Source organism: Bufo bufo, chromosome 1 (genome assembly GCF_905171765.1).
Source record: "Bufo bufo chromosome 1, aBufBuf1.1, whole genome shotgun sequence".
NCBI classification, from domain to species: domain Eukaryota; kingdom Metazoa; phylum Chordata; class Amphibia; order Anura; family Bufonidae; genus Bufo; species Bufo bufo.
In genome coordinates, this window is record NC_053389.1 from 251,268,850 (window position 1) to 251,288,917 (window position 20,068).

General features: G+C 51.2%; 2 protein-coding genes across 2 annotated transcripts in view; both read right to left on the reverse strand.

Moving 5' to 3' along the window:
• The window catches only part of LOC121002524, a 39,422-nt gene extending 24,881 nt beyond the window's left edge, over positions 1-14,541 (reverse strand). Inside the window, exons 1-2 of the mRNA XM_040433987.1 lie at positions 12,761-14,541; positions 11,546-11,723 (exon numbers count right to left, since the gene is read on the reverse strand). Of these exons, the coding sequence (XP_040289921.1) occupies positions 11,546-11,723; positions 12,761-14,328 (1,746 nt within the window). The 5' untranslated portion in view covers positions 14,329-14,541. The remainder of the gene's footprint in view (positions 1-11,545; positions 11,724-12,760) is intronic.
• The window catches only part of LOC121005665 (E3 ubiquitin-protein ligase TRIM11-like), an 88,534-nt gene continuing 80,558 nt past the window's right edge, over positions 12,093-20,068 (reverse strand). The window contains exon 3 of the mRNA XM_040438443.1: positions 12,093-12,184. The gene's annotated coding sequence lies outside the window, so the exon portion shown is untranslated. The remainder of the gene's footprint in view (positions 12,185-20,068) is intronic.

Here is a 20,068-nt window from a genome sequence, read left to right on the forward strand (position 1 = left end):
GTGTGGTTATTTAAATCTATCCCTAAAAGGGTATATTAGATTCAAGGTGCTGATAGGGTCATTCTCAATAACTTCACACACACGCTACTGTGCATATCCAAGTCTAAATTCTGTCCGTAAACGTATACCTGTCACCCAGCACCTAAATAATAGGCCTCAAATTTATATTCAGCTAAATCTCTGGCTATTGCTGTAGCTGGTTAAATTATATTGTGTCCGTCAAAGCAAAGTTTTTGTTCTGGTTTGAAATACAATTCCCAACCTAGCAATTTCCTAAATTTGTGGTTTCTGCTGTATCAGGCCTACTTTAAATCTATCCCTAAAAGGGTATATTAGATTCAAGGTGCTGATAGGGTCATTCTCAATAACTTCACACACACGCTACTGTGCATATCCAAGTCTAATTCTGTCTGTAAGCGTATACCTGTCACCCAGCGCCTAAATAATAGGCCTCAAATTTATATTCAGCTAAATCTGTCATTACTGCTGTGCCTGTATTAGTGTAATACAGCACCTAAATAGATAGCCAGATAGTGTTAGGTGTCTGTAAAAAAAGGCCTGAATTTGAATTCAATACATTGGGCCAAATAATATTTTTCTTATTGTGGTGAACGGTAACAATGAGGAAAACATCTAGTAAGGGACGCGGACATGGTCGTGGTAGTGTTAGTGGACCCTCTGGTGCTGGGAGAGGACGTGGCCGTTCTGCCACAGCCACACGTCCTAGTGAACCAACTACCTCAGGTCCCAGTAGCCGCCAGAATTTACAGCCATATTTGGTGGGGCCCAATGCCGTTCTAAGGATAGTAAGGCCTGAGCAGGTACAGGCATTAGTCAATTGGGTGGCCGACAGTGGATCCAGCACGTTCACATTATCTCCCACCCAGTCTTCTGCAGAAAGCGCATGAAAACCAAGCCCATCAGTCTGTCACATCACCCCCATGCATATCAGGGAAACTGTCTGAGCCTCAAGTTATGCAGCAGTCTCTTATGCTGTTTGAAGACTCTGCTGGCAGGGTTTCCCAAGGGCATCCACCTAGGCCTTCCCCAGGGGTGGAAGAGATAGAATGCACTAACGCACAACCACTTATGTTTCCTGCTGATGAGGACATGGGAATACCACCTCAGCACGTCTCTGATGATGACGAAACACAGGTGCCAACTGCTGCGTCTTTCTGCAGTGTGCAGACTGAACAGGAGGTCAGGGATCAAGACTGGGTGGAAGACGATGCAGGGGACGATGAGGTCCTAGACCCCACATGGAATGAAGGTCGTGCCACTGACTTTCACAGTTCGGAGGAAGAGGCAGTGGTGAGACCGAGCCAACAGCGTAGCAAAAGAAGGAGCAGTGGGCAAAAGCAGAGCACCCGCCGCCAAGAGACTCCGCCTGCTACTGACCGCCGCCATCTGGGACCGAGCACTGCAAAGGCAGCTTCAAGGAGTTCCCTGCATGGCACTTCTTCAAACAATGTGCTGACGACAAGACCCGAGTGGTTTGCACGCTGTGCCATCAGAGCCTGAAGCGAGGCATTAACGTTCTGAACCTTAGCACAACCTGCATGACCAGGAACCTGCATGCAAAGCATGAACTGCAGTGGAGTAAACACCTTAAAAACAAGGAAGTCACTCAGGCTCCCCCTGCTACCTCTTCTGCTGCTGCCGCCTCGGCCTCTTCTGCTGCTGCCGCCTCGGCCTCTTCCTCCGCCTCTGGAGGAACGTTGGCACCTGCCGCCCAGCAAACATGGGATGTACCACTAACACCACCACCTGCGTCACCAAGCATCTGAACCATGTCACACGGCAGCGTTCAGCTCTCCATCTCACAAACATTTGAGAGAAAGCGTAAATTCCCACCTAGCCACCCTCGATCCCTGGCCCTGAATGCCAGCATTTCTAAACTACTGGCCTATGAAATGCTGTCATTTAGGCTGGTGGACACAGACAGCTTCAAACAGCTGATGTCGCTTGCTGTCCCACAGTATGTTGTTCCCAGCCGGCACTACTTCTCCAAGAGAGCCGTGCCTTCCCTGCACAACCAAGTATCCGATAAAATCAAGTGTGCACTGCGCCACGCCATCTGTGGCAAGGTCCACCTAACCACAGATACGTGGACCAGTAAGCACGGCCAGGGACGCTATATCTCCCTAACTGCACACTGGGTAAATGTAGTGGCGGCTGGGCCCCAGGCGGAGAGCTGTTTGGCGCACGTCCTTCCGCCGCCAAGGATCGCAGGGCAACATTCTTTGCCTCCTGTCTCCTCCTCCTCCTACTCAGCTTCCTCCTCCTCCTCTTCTTCCACCTGCTCATCCAGTCAGCCACACACCTTCACCACCAACTTCAGCACAGCCCGGGGTAAACGTCAGCAGGCCATTCTGAAACTCATATGTTTGAGGGACAGGCCCCACACCGCACAGGAGTTGTGGGGGGGTATAGAACAACAGACCGACGAGTGGTTGCTGCCGGTGAGCCTCAAGCCCGGCCTGGTGGTGTGCGATAATGGGCGAAATCTCGTTGCAGCTCTGGGACTAGCCGGTTTGACGCACATCCCTTGCCTGGCGCATTTGCTGAATTTGGTGGTGCAGAAGTTCATTAACAACTACCCTGACATGTCAGAGCTGCTGCATAAAGTGCGGGCTGTCTGTTCGCGCTTCCGGCGTTCACATCCTGCCGCTGCTCGTCTGTCTGCGCTACAGCGTAACTTCGGCCTTCCCGCTCACCGCCTCATATGCAACGTGCCCACCAGGTGGAACTCCACCTTGCACATGCTGGACAGACTGTGCGAGCAGCAGCAGGCCATAGTGGAGTTTCAGCTGCAGCACGCACGGGTCAGTCGCACTGCGGAACAGCACCACTTCACCACCAATGACTGGGCCTCCATGCGAGACCTGTGTGCCCTGTTGCGCTGTTTTGAGTACTCCACCAACATGGCCAGTGGCGATGACGCCGTTATCAGCGTTACAATACCACTTCTATGTCTCCTTGAGAAAACACTTAGGGCGATGATGGAAGAGGAGGTGGCCCAGGAGGAAGAGGAGGAAGAGGGGTCATTTTTAGCACTTTCAGGCCAGTCTCTTCGAAGTGAATCAGAGGGAGGTTTTTTTCAACAGCAGAGGCCAGGTACAAATGTGGCCAGACAGGGCCCACTACTGGATGACGAGGAGGACGAGGATGAGGAGGAGGTGGAGGAGGATGAGGATGAAGCATGTTCACAGCGGGCTGGCACCCAACGCAGCTCGGGCCCATCACTGGTGCGTGGCTGGGGGGAAACACAGGACGATGACGATACGCCTCCCACAGAGGACGGCTTGTCCTTACCTCTGGGCAGCCTGGCACACATGAGCGACTACATGCTGCAGTGCCTGCGCAACGACAGCAGAGTTGCCCACATTTTAACGTGTGCGGACTACTGGGTTGCCACCCTGCTAGATCCCCGGTACAAAGACAATGTGCCCACCTTACTTCCTACACTGGAGCGTGATAGGAAGATGCGCGAGTACAAGCGCACGTTGGTAGACGGGGTACTGAGAGCATTCCGAAATGTCACAGGGGAACCAGTGGAAGCCCAAGGCGAAGGCAGAGGAGGAGCAAGAGGTCGCCAATGCAGCTGTGTCACGACCAGCTCCTCTGAGGGCAGGGTTAGCATGGCAGAGATGTGGAAAAGTTTTGTCACCACGCCACAGCTAACCGCACCACCACCTGATACGGAACGTGTTAGCAGGAGGCCACATTTCACTAACATGGTGGAACAGTACCTGTGCACACCCCTCCATGTACTGACTGATGGTTCGGCCCCATTCAACTTCTGGGTCTCCAAATTGTCCACGTGGCCAGAGCTAGCCTTTTATGCCTTGGAGGTGCTGGCCTGCCCGGCGGCCAGCGTTTTGTCTGAACGTGTATTCAGCATGGCAGGGGGCGTCATTACACACAAACGCAGCCGCCTGTCTACAGCCAATGTGGACAAGCTGACGTTCATAAAAATGAACCAGGCATGGATCCCACAGGACCTGTCCATCCCTTGTGCAGATTAAACATTAACTACCTCCCCTTAACCATATATTATTGTACTCCAGGGCACTTCCTCATTCAATCCTATTTTTATTTTCATTTTACCATTATATTGCGGGGCAACCCAAAGTTGAATGAACCTCTCCTCTGTCTGGGTGCCGGGGCCTAAAAATATCTGACAGTGGCCTGTTCCAGTGTTGGGTGACGTGAAGCATGATTCTCTGCTATGACATGAAGACTGATTCTGTGCTGACATGAAGCCAGATTCTCTGTTATGGGACCTCTCTCCTCTGCCTGGGTGCCGGGGCCTAAATATCTGACAGTGGCCTGTTCCAGTGTTGGGTGACGTGAAGCATGATTCTCTGCTATGACATGAAGACTGATTCTGTGCTGACATGAAGCCAGATTCTCTGTTATGGGACCTCTCTCCTCTGCCTGGGTGCCGGGGCCTAAATATCTGACAATGGACTGTTCCAGTGGTGGGTGACGTGAAGCCTGATTCTCTGCTATGACATGAAGACTGATTCTGTGCTGACATGAAGCCAGATTCTCTGTTATGGGACCTCTCTCCTCTGCCTGGGTGCCGGGGCCTAAATATCTGACAGTGGCCTGTTCCAGTGTTGGGTGACGTGAAGCATGATTCTCTGCTATGACATGAAGACTGATTCTGTGCTGACATGAAGCCAGATTCTCTGTTATGGGACCTCTCTCCTCTGCCTGGGTGCCGGGGCCTAAATATCTGACAGTGGCCTGTTCCAGTGTTGGGTGACGTGAAGCATGATTCTCTGCTATGACATGAAGACTGATTCTCTGCTGATATGAAGCCAGATTCTCTGCTGAGTCGCTGACATGAAGCCAGATTCTATGTTATGGGACCTCTCTCCTCTGTCTGGTCCTAAATTATATGACAATGGACTGTTCCAATGTTGGGTGACGTGAAGCCTGATTCTCTGCTATGACATGAAGACTGATTCTGTGCTGACATGAAGCCAGATTCTCTGTTACGGGACCTCTCTCCTCTGTCTGGGTGCCGGGGCCTAAATATCTGACAATGGACTGTTCCAGTGGTGGGTGACGTGAAGCCTGATTCTCTGCTATGACATGAAGACTGATTCTGTGCTGACATGAAGCCAGATTCTCTGTTACGGGACCTCTCTCCTCTGTCTGGGTGCCGGGGCCTAAATATCTGACAATGGACTGTTCCAGTGGTGGGTGACGTGAAGCCTGATTCTCTGCTATGACATGAAGACCGATTCTCTGCTGACATGAAGCCAGATTCTCTGCTATGGGACCTCTCTCCAATTGATATTGGTTAATTTTTATTTATGGGAGAGGCTTAACTGTGATGAGAGGGTGAAGCGCTTCCCCTGACCTAGCTGGCTGTGTTGTGCCGGAAGCCAGGAGCGAGGGTAAGCCTAGTAGTGGGCGTACCCTAAAGGGAGTGTTTGAGAACAGGGGGGGGTGGGTGGGTGTGAACAGAAGCGCCCTGAGGAGCTGGGGGCTGGAGCTTAAAAAGGTAATATGCCCCTCCCACAAATTCAGGCTGACTTTTCAGCCTTCCACTTATGGGAGAGGCTTAACTGTGATGAGAGGGTGAAGCGCTTCCCCTGACCTAGCTGGCTGTGTTTTGCCTGAAGCCAGGAGCGAGGGTAAGCCTAGTAGTGGGCAAAAATAAACGAGGAGAGTAGCGAAGTGACCAAAAGCCTTTAATACCACCCAAAGAGCAAGATTACAAAATGCCAGGGAAATCTCAACATGCGGGTTCGGGATGTATCTCGTGAAGCAAGAAGAGCGCCACCAACCCATGCATTTAATCACGTGCGACGGGACCACGTTTTGATGCTGAGGACGCGGCTCCGGTTCGGAGCGAGTGTCCTGTGAAGGCCAGCGGGTTATAACCGAGACCTGAGGCCAGCGATCTGATGTGGGACCCAAACTAGATTGACGACAGGGGGGCCCCCCCCATGCCAGGGAAGCAGCGAGGCCTCTGGGAAGGCATCTTGCAACAGGGCCAGCAATTGACAGGGACCATGACTGGCCACCAATCGTTGGAGGTTTTAAAACCTGGCCTCGGAGGGAGGTCCATGCTGATTGGCCTTCGTGTAAGGGAGCCAGAGGATGAAATGGACACGGGCCCAGGACAACTGTCGCGCCTGCGACCCCTGACGTTTAGGGGAGGTGCTGGTGAACTCACCTGGCCTGAGGAACCCGTAAAACCCGAGATACATGGCTGCCTTAATGATCAACTAGGAGAGTGGCCAAAAAGGAAATCCATCCAGCGCGGACGAGAGTCGCCTGAACATCTCGCCGGAGACAGGCTGCCCACGGGCGGGAGGGACGTCCCCGCACTTCTGGATCCCCCTAAGGGCAGCTTTTACCGGCTGCACTGAAGAAATGGAAACCTCCATTCGGGTTATGAAGCATTGCGCAGAGCTGTCCCCCCGCTAGGTACAGCTTGATGGTGTTGAATGACAGCCTGAGATTGCGGTGACAGTGGCCTATAAACGCCAGGGAGTAGGAGATATCGTCCAAGCCACCACGGGTGGGACCTGACGAAACCTTCGTAACCCTGACCCGGCTTGGTAGTTCCTGATGGTGTAGGGGGAGAGGGAGAGCTGAACCAGGTTCCTGGCGTGAGCAATGAGGGATATGAGATCCGAACGTAGTACGACTGGTGCCTACGAGAAGGTTTGAGTCGGTCTGGCAACGTACCTGGCTTAGAGGTTACTACCTGTATCGATGTGTTGGGTCACCTGACCTTGATCCAAATGTCGCATGAGTGAATGATCAGGACACGTTCCTGAGAGGGCAAATCCTAAGGTTCGGAAGGAAAAAGAGAACATAACTGAGGAGGGTGACGGGACTGGGTGAACCAGGAGACAGAGGTAGGTATGAGCCTGGTGATCCAGGAGACAGAAGAAGGTGCGTGCCTGTGCGATCCAGGAGACAGAAGAAGGTGCGTGCCTGTGCGATCCAGGAGGCAGAGGTAGGAATGAGTCTGGCGGTCCAAGAGGCAGAAGAAGGTGCGTGCCTGGGCGATCCAGGAGGCAGAAGAAGGTGCGTGCCTGGGCGATCCAGGAGGCAGAAGAAGGTGCGTGCCTGGGCGATCCAGGAGGCAGAAGAAGGTGCGTGCCTGGGCGATCCAGGAGGCAGAAGAAGGTGCGTGCCTGGGCGATCCAGGAGGCAGAAGAAGGTGCGTGCCTGGGCGATCCAGGAGGCAGAAGAAGGTGCGTGCCTGGGCGATCCAGGAGGCAGAAGAAGGTGCGTGCCTGGGCGATCCAGGAGGCAGAAGAAGGTGCGTGCCTGGGCGATCCAGGAGGCAGAAGAAGGTGCGTGCCTGGGCGATCCAGGAGGCAGAAGAAGGTGCGTGCCTGGGCGATCCAGGAGGCAGAAGAAGGTGCGTGCCTGGGCGATCCAGGAGGCAGAAGAAGGTGCGTGCCTGGGCGATCCAGGAGGCAGAAGAAGGTGCGTGCCTGGGCGATCCAGGAGGCAGAGGTAGGTATGAGCCTGGACGAACCAGTAGACGAGACAGCAGCAGGATATAACGTGAAGTACCTACCTATAACACATGGCACTGTAGCCACCATAGAATAGATGATTGCAATGAGCATTTAGTGACCGCTGAATGGGTATGGCGGGCAATGACGACCTGGCCTACTCGTGGTGAGCCCCCGGTTTCTTTGAACACCGTGCTGAAACTAGGTTCCTTCCACCCAGCAGGGGCCCCGGGGCCCTCCCCCTAAATGAGGAACCGAGGATGACTTGCCTTCCTCCTGCTACGGCACGGCAGGAGTGCGTATGAAATGGCTGGTGATTGGAACCTACCGATTTCACTGTATATATATTAAAAAAAAATTGTTTTTTATTTTTATTTTTTTATTTTTATTAGAGGTAGGTATGAGCCTGGGCGAACCAGGAGACAGGGGCAGGTATGAGCCTGGGCGAACCAGGAGACAGGGGCAGGTATGAGCCTGGGCGAACCAGGAGACAGAGGCAGGTATGAGCCTGGGCGAACCAGGAGAACGGGGCAGGTATGAGCCTGGGCGAACCAGGAGACAGGGGCAGGTATGAGTCTGGGCGAACCAGGAGACAGGGGCAGGTATGAGCCTGGGCGAACCAGGAGACAGGGGCAGGTATGAGCCTGGGCGAACCAGGAGACAGGGGCAGGTATGAGCCTGGGCGAACCAGGAGACAGGGGCAGGTATGAGCCTGGGCGAACCAGGAGACAGGGGCAGGTATGAGCCTGGGCAAACCAGGAGACAGGGGCAAGTATGAGCCTGGGCGAACCAGGAGACAAGGGCAGGTATGAGCCTGGGCGAACCAGGAGACAGGGGCAGGTATGAGCCTGGGCGAACCAGGAGACAGGGGCAAGTATGAGCCTGGGCGAACCAGGAGACAGGGGCAGGTATGAGCCTGGGCGAACCAGGAGACAGGGGCAGGTATGAGCCTGGGCGAACCAGGAGGCAGAGATAGGTGCGTGCCTGGGCGATCCAGGAGGCAGAGATAGGTGTGAGCCTGGGTGAACCAGGAGACAGAAGTAGGTGTGAGCCTGGTGAACCAGTAGATGAGACAGTAGCATATAACGTGACGTTCATACATAACATAAGGCACTGTCGCCCTCCTAGAATAGGTGACTTGTGGCGAGCGCTTTAGTGACCGCTGAGTGGGTATGGCGTAACTGATGACCTGGCCTACTCGTGGTGAGACCCCGGTCTCCCTGATCACCGTGCAGAAACTAGGTCCCTTCCACCCAGTCGAGACCCCGGGAGCCCTCCCCCTGAATGAGGAGAACCGAAGATGACTTGCCTTCCCCCGCTGCGGCCCGGCGGGAGAGAGTATGACAAGAACACCGATTCAGCTGTATACACATACATGTATACATATATGTACCCCCACATATACACATATATAGACGCATACACATATGTATATACACATATCTACATATATATCCACATAACCCACGTATGCATGTACACATACGTGCATATAACACCCGCATATATATACAATCCAGAGAGAGAAAAGAAATCCTCCCCCATTTTTTTTTTTTTTTTTTTTAATGACTGTGGGCATGGCCGTCGTTGGCCAGGGGCTAGATACCCCTGCTTGCCGCGTGTGGCCAGTTAGGACGGGGGTGCCGGTCTGGGGGCCGTAGGCCTAATAGTGAGGCCAGAACCAGATTGTCCTGAAAGGAGGGGAGGGATCCAGAGGGGACAGGGAAAACCTAGGCCGGAGCCGTCATGGCATACATCAGCCGGGCCTGAACGGCGATCCCGGCGTGCGCCCCAGCCCGGAACGCACGCCGACCCCGCGACCCGGGGCCAGGCCCGGCTGAAGGACTCCGGCGTGCGCTCCAAGCTGGAACGCACGCCGACCACGTGATCCGACTCATGGCCGGCGGCGGACTTCCGGCGTGCGCTCCACCCTGGAACGCACGCCGAACATGTGATCCAGGCCAGGCCGACGGAGGCACTCCGGCGTGCGCTCCACGCTGGAACGCACGCCGATTACGTGACCAGGCCCCTGCCTGGCTGAGGGACTTCCGGCGTGCGCTCCATGCTGGAACGCACGTCGGCCCGCAGCGAAGCCCAAGTAAGGACGGGGGAGGCCGTGTGGAGGGGGGGACCCGAGGTTGAGACCCTGCCCCCCCTGTTGTCTCGGGAGGGGATGAATGCAAAAGACAGGGGACAGATAGGGAGAGGGGGGGAAGGCGGAAACAAAAACATTTTTGGGCAGACAAATGTGTATCGGCGTGCGTTCCACGCTGGAACGCACGCCGACTCAGGGGGCCGGAGGTATGAGCCGTCGCTGATTGGGCCCTTGTGGCACGTTTGTTTTGCACAGAATTACCTATCCTGAAGACGTGATGGCTGTGTATGAAAACGAACGGACGAACCAGATGAAAGTACTCACGTCGTGCACGGATGCAGTACCAGAGCAAGCGACTCCTTATCCAGACTGTGAACAGAAGCGCCCTGAGGAGCTGGGGGCTGGAGCTTAAAAAGGTAATATGCCCCTCCCACAAATTCAGGCTGACTTTTCAGCCTTCCACTTATTTTATTTTTATTTTTATTCATTTCCCTATCCACATTTGTTTGCAGGGGATTTAACTACATGTTGCTGCCTTTTGCAGCCCTCTAGCTCTTTCCTGGGCTGTCTTACAGCCTTTTTAGTGCCGATAAGTTCGGGTCCCCATTGACTTCAATGGGGTTTGGGTTCGGGACGAAGTTCGGGTCGGGTTCGGATCCCGAACCCGAACATTTCCGGGAAGTTCGGCCGAACTTCTCGAACCCGAACATCCAGGTGTTCGCTCAACTCTACATATTACAACAATTGTTCTTTAAAGCGTAAACTGCATAGTGAATCAGTATAGTTATGCAATTTCAGCGAAATTGAGGGTATACTCAGGTTATCAAGACCACAATCAAAGACAGCTGGTATTCAGAGGGTGAGGGGGTTGATTTGGAGGGTTATGAAGGAAGGAAGGGGTAGGAGGGAAAGGGAGGGTAAACATGGGGCGGGATGAAGGAAGGTAGGAAAGGGATGTGGAGGGAGGAGAGGGGGTAGGTTTTAACAAGTATTCCTTTAGACAGCCTGAATATTTGCTATTTTTTTTATATTTTAATAGTTTGGACTTTTCAGACATGGCAATATGTAATATGTTTATTTATTTTTTTATATATATATATTTTATATGTAAAATTGGGAAAGGGGGTGATTTATACTTAATATTTTGATGTTTTGTTTTTTTTACTTTTTATTTAATAACTATTTCCCCCTTAGGGGTTAGATCCTGGGATCTATCAGGGTGAATAGGACTTCACACTCTCCCTGCCGCCCTGTGCATAGTACACACAGCAGCAGGGAGCTGACTATGGCAGCCAGGGCTTCAGTAGTGTCCTGGCTGCCATGGTAACCGATCGGAGCCCCAGGATTTCACTGCTGGGCCTCTGATCAGAACTGCCACCAATGAAGAGGAGGGGAGGGGACCCTGTGGCCACTGCCACCAATGATTTTAATACTGGGGGGGGGTTGGGGGGGGGGGCGCACTGCACCACCAATGATAATTTAATTAACATTTAATACAGAAGGCGGGTGCAGCTCCCCGCCAGCACCCGCCTCCGGGATTTGTATTAAAGAGGACCTTTCATCTGGCAGAAAATTCTGAACTAAGTATCATGATATGTACAGCGGCGCCTGGGGATCTCACTGCACTTACTATTATCCCTGGGCGCCGCTCCGTTCTCCTGCTATGTCCTCCGGTATCTTTGGGGACTTGGTTATACTGGGCGGAGACTGCCCTTGTTCTCCTGGGCGTCTCCTTCTCCCAGGCTGTAGCGCTGGCCAATCGCAGTGTAGAGCTCACAGCCTGGTATTAAAGTCAAAGGGGCACGCTGCGAAAACATGGTTCGCGAACGCACATTTGCGAACTGTCTTGGGTCATCACTACTGTTAACTCCATGGGTGCCATGGGTGGCTACTGACCGCTGCATTTAAGGGGTTAAATGGCTGGGATCGGAGCCAGCACTAATGTTACCATTGCAGCAGTGTCGAGCTGTATGTTACAGCTGACACTCGTTGCTGATGGCGGCAGCACTGTCCCGGAGCCACCACCATCACATACAATACCAGGGGGATCGCTAAGAAGGGCTGCAGGGACGAATCGAGGGGGAAGGGGGGGGCGAACTGGTGAACGGAGGGCATCAGGGGCACATCTGGCATCGGGGACACAAAGGGGACCATGCCTGATTTCAGGTTCTGAGCTCCAAATTGGAGATCAGAGGTTGAAACAGGCATTTTTACACTGCCGTGCTCCGATTGGTTAGTCTGCGGAGCAAGGGACCACTCAGATTGGATCCTTGCCAGCTTCTCCGGTGTCTTTGCTCTTTATAGTGTCAAAGCCCCAGTTAACAGTTTGGATGTAACTGTACGCCTGATTACGTTAAATTACAGGTAATCTGGATGTACAGTTACACCCAAATGCAGGAAGGGGTTAAAAAGAAAAAAAAATTTTTGAAGTGGGACAAAAAGAAAAAGCAACCTAAGGCCTTGAACCCTTGCTTTTCACTTGGATGCCACATAGTGTTATTCAATGTATTGTATCCCTTTGTGTCACAGCGCCATCTATTGGATTCATAGTCTTATGCCAGTCACTCTGCACACTAGCATCATTTTCCTCTATTGGAATTCTAAACGCGTTCTGATCTGTAGCGGTGTGTGACCTATTAGAATTGTGTAGAAGCAGAGCGCCCTCTTTTGGACAGTCACTGTCTGTTCAGTCTCATTTCGCATATTAACCCAGGCCCACTACTGCTCAATTGTATGAATCTGAATTTTGGACAATATTAAAATGAAAATGTTATGGCAAGTGGCATTTTTCATTTTAATTTGAATTTTGGCAGTGAAAATGTCTACAAGAGATGAAACTGAAATCTCAGATTACCTTTTTTAAGTTTTATTTTAGGTTTTTCATTTGACTTATAATTTTGATTGGGAAATAGCACTATGGGGACATGATAATTCATTGACAAAGTTGAAATTTAAAAAGCCAAAGTCTATTTAATTTTACATTTATTTTTGCCACATATTACCCACACTGGAGCTGGGAATGAAAATTCAAAGGGAAGAAATGCATTATACTTTTCATTTTGGCAGACATTTTGCAGACATGGGTTAAAAATGAAATGTCAAATTGGGATTTGAATTAGAATTTCATGTTTTTCGTTATCATTTTAATTTTGGCAGGTTTCACCTCCCCCCATAGATCTTTATAGAACCGCTCCATACAGATAATGCAGCATGAAGGGGCTCGGTGAAGGCGGCAGTGAAGGTGTGTAAGTGTCTGATGGGGTCACACAGCTCATAAAAGGACAGCTGCCCGGCCTCATAGTCCAGACATATCCTGACTCTATCACTGGAGATCTTGCCAGGTAACTGGATATCTTTACCGTCATGTCTCACTGAATACTGATTACTACACCTCATCAAACTCCAGGACTTGTTATTATATCCAATGTATGACTGACCTCCTCTCCTGTCTATACTGGGATAACACATCCCTACCATCCAATCCCCTGATCTACTGCTCTCCACATCCCAGTAATGTCGCCCTGAGGTAAATCCCCTGCTGCTCATCACCTGATTATTCTGGAATCTCTCTGCTCTTTCTGGACGTTTCTGATTATATTGTGTACGGGTTGCAGTTTTCAGGTCGTCTGATATAAGGAGGTTATTAGCAGCTGTGTTTACATCCAGTAATATGTCTCCAGGACCCTCCACATAGATCCCTCTCCTTATATCTGTTATTATGTCACATAATGTATGTAATTTGTCTGAGATCACAGCCACATCCAGATCACCTACATCATGGAGACATCTATTTATGTCTTCATCACCTCCTTCCTCCTCAGGATCACACAAGTCTCCTGTATCTGGTTCCTGTAAGACAGTCAGTGGATCAGTCATGTTACATATCTCCTCAATGTGTCTCATCCCCCCGGACAGCTCGTCCTTCTTTATTTCCAGCTTCTGGATCAGAGAAGAGAATGAGAGTGATTCTTCCTTTTCCTGCCTGGAGATCTCGTTCAGGACCCTCTTCTCCAGGTCGTCCAGTCGTCTCCTGATATCTGTAAACAGGGCACTGACTCTCTCTGCTTTTCCAGATGCTTTTTCTTGAGCTTTTCTCCAGTGTTCCTCCAGGTTCTGGACTCTTTCCTCAGTCTCCTCTCGCTTTGTGGACAGTATCTGGAGACTATTTCTCAGTTTCCCTTTCCTCTTCTCAGAGGCCTCATCCAGCATCTCCACCCGATGTCCCTGATGTTCTCCAACCAAACTGCAGGACACACAGATACAAGCAGAGTCCTCAGTGCAGTAATACTCCAGGATCTTCTTATGGACAGAACATTTCCTGTTCTCCAGGGAAGTGCTGGGGTCAGATAAGACGTGTTCTGATGACTTGCTGTGAACTCTCAGGTGTTTCTCACACAGAGAAGCCTCACACATCAGACAGGATTTAACAGCAGGTACAGGAGAGTCCACACAGTAAGTGCAGCAGATCCCGGTTTCCGTTTCTTTATGTTGAGTAACCAATAAATTCTCCATAATGTTACGCAGAGCGAAGTTCCTCATCAGTGCAGGCCGCTCCTGAAACTCTTCTCTGCATTCAGGACAGGTATAGACTCCAGACTCGTCCTGTGTATCCAGTACACGATCAATACAGACCCGGCAGAAGTTGTGTCCACATCTCAGCATTACAGGATCTGTATAGGTGTGCAGACAGATGGAGCAGTCCAGCTCAGCTCTCAGATCAGCAGACGCCATGGCTGACAGAGGAAGAGAGAAACGAAACTGCAGTTCTCCACAGGGCGGGTTTATACTTGTGTACACAGGATAGGGCTGAACAGCACAAGATCAGTCACTAATAAAGGGGTTGTCATGTATCCATAAACATACCGGACACCGTCACACTGTAAGGGGCACGCTCCCACATGCATCCATAAACATACCGGACACCGTCACACTGTAAGGGGCACGCTCCCACATGTATCCATAAACATACCGGACACCGTCACACTATAAGGGGCACGCTCCCACATGTATCCATAAACATACCGGACACCGTCACACTATAAGGGGCACGCTCCCACATGTATCCATAAACATACCGGACACCGTCGCACTATAAGGGGCACGCTCCCACATGCATCCATAAACATACCGGACACCGTCACGCTGTAAGGGGCACGCTCCCACATGTATCCATAAACATACCGGACACCGTCGCACTATAAGGGGCACGCTCCCACATGTATCCATAAACATACCGGACACCGTCGCACTGTAAGGGGTACGCTCCCACATGCATCCATAAACATACCGGACACCGGCACACTATAAGGGGCACGCTCCCACATGTATCCATAAACATACCGGACACCGCCGCACTATAAGGGGCACGCTCCCACATGCATCCATAAACATACCGGACACCGTCACACTATAAGGGGCACGCTCCCACATGTATCCATAAACATACCGGACACCGTCGCACTATAAGGGGCACGCTCCCACATGTATCCATAAACATACCGGACAACGTCACACTATAAGGGGCACGCTCCCACATGTATCCATAAACATACCGGACACCGTCGCACTATAAGGGGCACGCTCCCACATGTATCCATAAACATACCGGACACCGTCACACTATAAGGGGCACGCTCCCACATGTCTCCATAAACATACCGAACACCGTCACACTATAAGGGGCACGCTCCCACATGTATCCATAAACATACCGGACACCGTCACACTATAAGGGGCACGCTCCCACATGTATCCATAAACATACCGGACACCGTCACACTGTAAGGGGCACGCTCCCACATGTATCCATAAACATACCGGACACCGTCGCACTATAAGGGGCACGCTCCCACATGTATCCATAAACATACCGGACACCGTCGCACTATAAGGGGCACGCTCCCACATGTATCCATAAACATACTGGACACCGGCACACTATAAGGGGCACGCTCCCACATGTATCCATAAACATACCGGACACCGTCGCACTATAAGGGGCACGCTCCCACATGTATCCATAAACATACCGGACACCGTCACACTATAAGGGGCACTCTCCCACATGTATCCATAAACATACCGGACACCGTCGCACTATAAGGGGCACGCTCCCACATGTATCCATAAACATACCGGACACCGTCACACTATAAGGGGCACGCTCCCACATGTATCCATAAACATACCGGACACCGTCACACTATAAGGGGCACGCTCCCACATGTATCCATAAACATACCGGACACCGTCACACTATAAGGGGCACGCTCCCACATGTATCCATAAACATACCGGACACCGTCACACTATAAGGGGCACGCTCCCACATGTATCCATAAACATACCGGACACCGTCACACTGTAAGGGGCACGCTCCCACATGTATCCATAAACATACAAGACACCGTCACACTATAAGGGGCACGCTCCCACATGTATCCATAAACATACCGGACACCGTCACACTATAAGGGGCACGCTCCCACATGTATCCATAAACATACCAGACACCGTCACACTATAAGGGGCACGCTCCCACATGTATCCATAAACATACCGGACACCGTCACACTATAAGGGGCACGCTCCCACATGTATCCATAAACATACCGGACACCGTCACACTGTAAGGGGCACGCTCCCACATGTATCCATAAACAAACCTGAAATCACCACACTATTAGGGGCACGCTCCCACATGTATCCATAAACATACCGGACACCGTCACACTGTAAGGGGCACGCTCCCACATGTATCCATAAACATACCGGACACCGTCGCGCTATAAGGGGCCCGCTCCCACATGTATCCATAAACATACCGGACACCGTCGCACTATAAGGGGCACGCTCCCACATGTATCCATAAACATACCGGACACCGGCACACTATAAGGGGCACGCTCCCACATGTATCCATAAACATACCGGACACCGTCACACTGTAAGGGGCACGCTCCCACATGTATCCATAAACATACCGGACACCGTCGCACTATAAGGGGCACGCTCCCACATGTATCCATAAACATACCGGACACCGTCACACTATAAGGGGCACGCTCCCACATGTATCCATAAACATACCGGACACCGTTGCACTATAAGGGGCACGCTCCCACATGTATCCATAAACATACCGGACACCGGCACACTATAAGGGGCACGCTCCCACATGTATCCATAAACATACCGGACACCGTCACACTGTAAGGGGCACGCTCCCACATGTATCCATAAACATACCGGACACCGTCGCACTATAAGGGGCACGCTCCCACATGTATCCATAAACATACCGGACACCGTCACACTATAAGGGGCACGCTCCCACATGTATCCATAAACATACCGGACACCGTTGCACTATAAGGGGCACACTCCCACATGTATCCATAAACATACCGGACACCGTCACACTATAAGGGGCACGCTCCCACATGTATCCATAAACATACCGGACACCGTCGCACTATAAGGGGCACGCTCCCACATGTATCCATAAACATACCGGACACCGTCACACTATAAGGGGCACGCTCCCACATGTATCCATAAACATACCGGACACCGTCACACTGTAAGGGGCACGCTCCCACATGTATCCATAAACAAACCTGAAATCACCACACTATTAGGGGCACGCTCCCACATGTATCCATAAACATACCGGACACCGTCACACTGTAAGGGGCACGCTCCCACATGTATCCATAAACATACCGGACACCGTCGCACTATAAGGGGCACGCTCCCACATGTATCCATAAACATACCGGACACCGTCGCACTATAAGGGGCACGCTCCCACATGTATCCATAAACATACCGGACACCGGCACACTATAAGGGGCACGCTCCCACATGTATCCATAAACATACCGGACACCGTCGCACTATAAGGGGCACGCTCCCACATGTATCCATAAACATACCGGACACCGGCACACTATAAGGGGCACACTCCCACATGTATCCATAAACATACCGGACACCGTCACACTATAAGGGGCACGCTCCCACATGTATCCATAAACATACCGGACACCGTCGCACTATAAGGGGCACGCTCCCACATGTATCCATAAACATACCGGACACCGTCACACTATAAGGGGCACACTCCCACATGTATCAAACATACCTGACATTATCACACTATAAGGGGCACGCTCCCACATGTATCCATAAACATACCTGAAATCATCACACTGTAAGGGGCACGCTCCCACATGTATCAAACACACCTGACATCATCACACTGTAAGGGGCACGCTCCCACATGTATCCATAAACATACCTGAAATCATCACACTGTAACGGGCACGCTCCCACATGTATCCATAAACATACCTGAAATCATCACACTGTAAGGGGCACTCTCCCACATGTATCCATAAACATGCCGGACAGCGTCACACTGTAAGGGGCACGCTCCCACATGTATCCATAAACATACCTGAAATCATCACACTGTAACGGGCACGCTCCCACATGTATCCATAAACATACCTGAAATCATCACACTGTAAGGGGCACGCTCCCACATGTATCCATAAACATACCGGACACCGTCACACTTTAAAGGGCACGCTACCAAATCAATCCATAAACATACCTGAAATCACCACACTATTAGGGGCACGCTCCCACATGTATCCATAAACATGTCGGACAGCGTCACACTATAAGGGGCACGCTACCACATGTATCCATAAACATACCGGACACCGTCACACTATAAGGGGCACGCTCTCACATGTATCCAAAAACATACCTGATGGCATCACACTGTAAGGGGCACGCTCTCACATGTATCCATAAACATACTGAACACCGTCACACTGTAAGGGACACGCTCCCACATGTATCCATAAACATACCTGACGGCATCACACTATAAGGGGCACGCTCCCACCTGTATCTATAAACATACCGGACAGCGTCACACTGTAAGGGGCACGCTCCCACATGTATCAAACATACCTGACATTATCACATTATAAGGGGCACGCTCCCACATGTATCCATAAACATACCTGAAATCATCACACTATAAGGGGCACGCTCCCACATGTATCCAAAAACATACCTGATGGCATCACACTGTAAGGGGCACGCTCCCACATGTATCCATAAACATACCAGACACCGTCACACTATAAGGGGGACGCTCCCACATGTATCAAACATACCTGACATTATCACACTATAAGGGGCACGCTCCCACATGTATCAATAAACATACCTGACATCATCACACTATAAGGGGCACGCTCCCACATGTATCCAAAAATATACCTGATGGCATCACACTGTAAAGGGCACGCTCCCACATGTATCCATAAACATACCGGACACGGTCACACTATAAGGGGCACGCTCCCACATGTATCCATAAACATGCCGGACAGCGTCACACTGTAAGGGGCACACTCCCACATGTATCCATAAACATACCGGACACCGTCACACTATAAGGGGCACGCTCCCACATGTATCCATAAACATACCTGACATCATGACATTATAAGGGGCACGCTCACACATGTATCCATAAACATACCAGACACCGTCACACTGTAAGGGGCACGCTCCCACATGTATCCATAAACATACCGGACACCGTCACACTATAAGGGGCACGCTCCCTCATGAATCCATAAACATACCGGACACCGTCACACTATAAGGGGCACGCTCCCACATGTATCCATAAACATACCGGACACCGTCGCACTATAAGGGGCACGCTCCCACGTGTATCCATAAACATACCGGACACCGTCGCACTATAAGGGGCACGCTCCCACATGTATCCATAAACATACCGGACACCGTCACACTATAAGGGGCACGCTCCCACATGTATCCATATACATACCGGACACCGTCACACTATAAGGGGCACGCTCCCACATGTATCAAACATACCTGACATTATCACACTATAAGGGGCACGCTCCCACATGTATCCATAAACATACCTGACATCATCACACTGTAAGGGGCACGCTCCCACATGTCTCCATAAACATACCTGAAATCATCACACTATAAGGGGCACGCTCCCACATGTATCCAAAAATATACCTGATGGCATCACACTGTAAGGGGCACGCTCCCACATGTATCCATAAACATACCGGACACCGTCACACTTTAAAGGGCACGCTACCAAATCAATCCATAAACATACCTGAAATCACCACACTATTAGGGGCACGCTCCCACATGTATCCATAAACATGTCGGACAGCGTCACACTGTAAGGGGCACACTCCCACATGTATCCATAAACATACCGGACACCGTCACACTATAAGGGGCACGCTCCCACATGTATCCAAAAACATACCTGATAGCATCACACTGTAAGGGGCACGCTCTCACATGTATCCATAAACATACTGAACACCTTCACACTGTAAGGGACACGCTCCCACATGTATCCATAAACATACCTGAC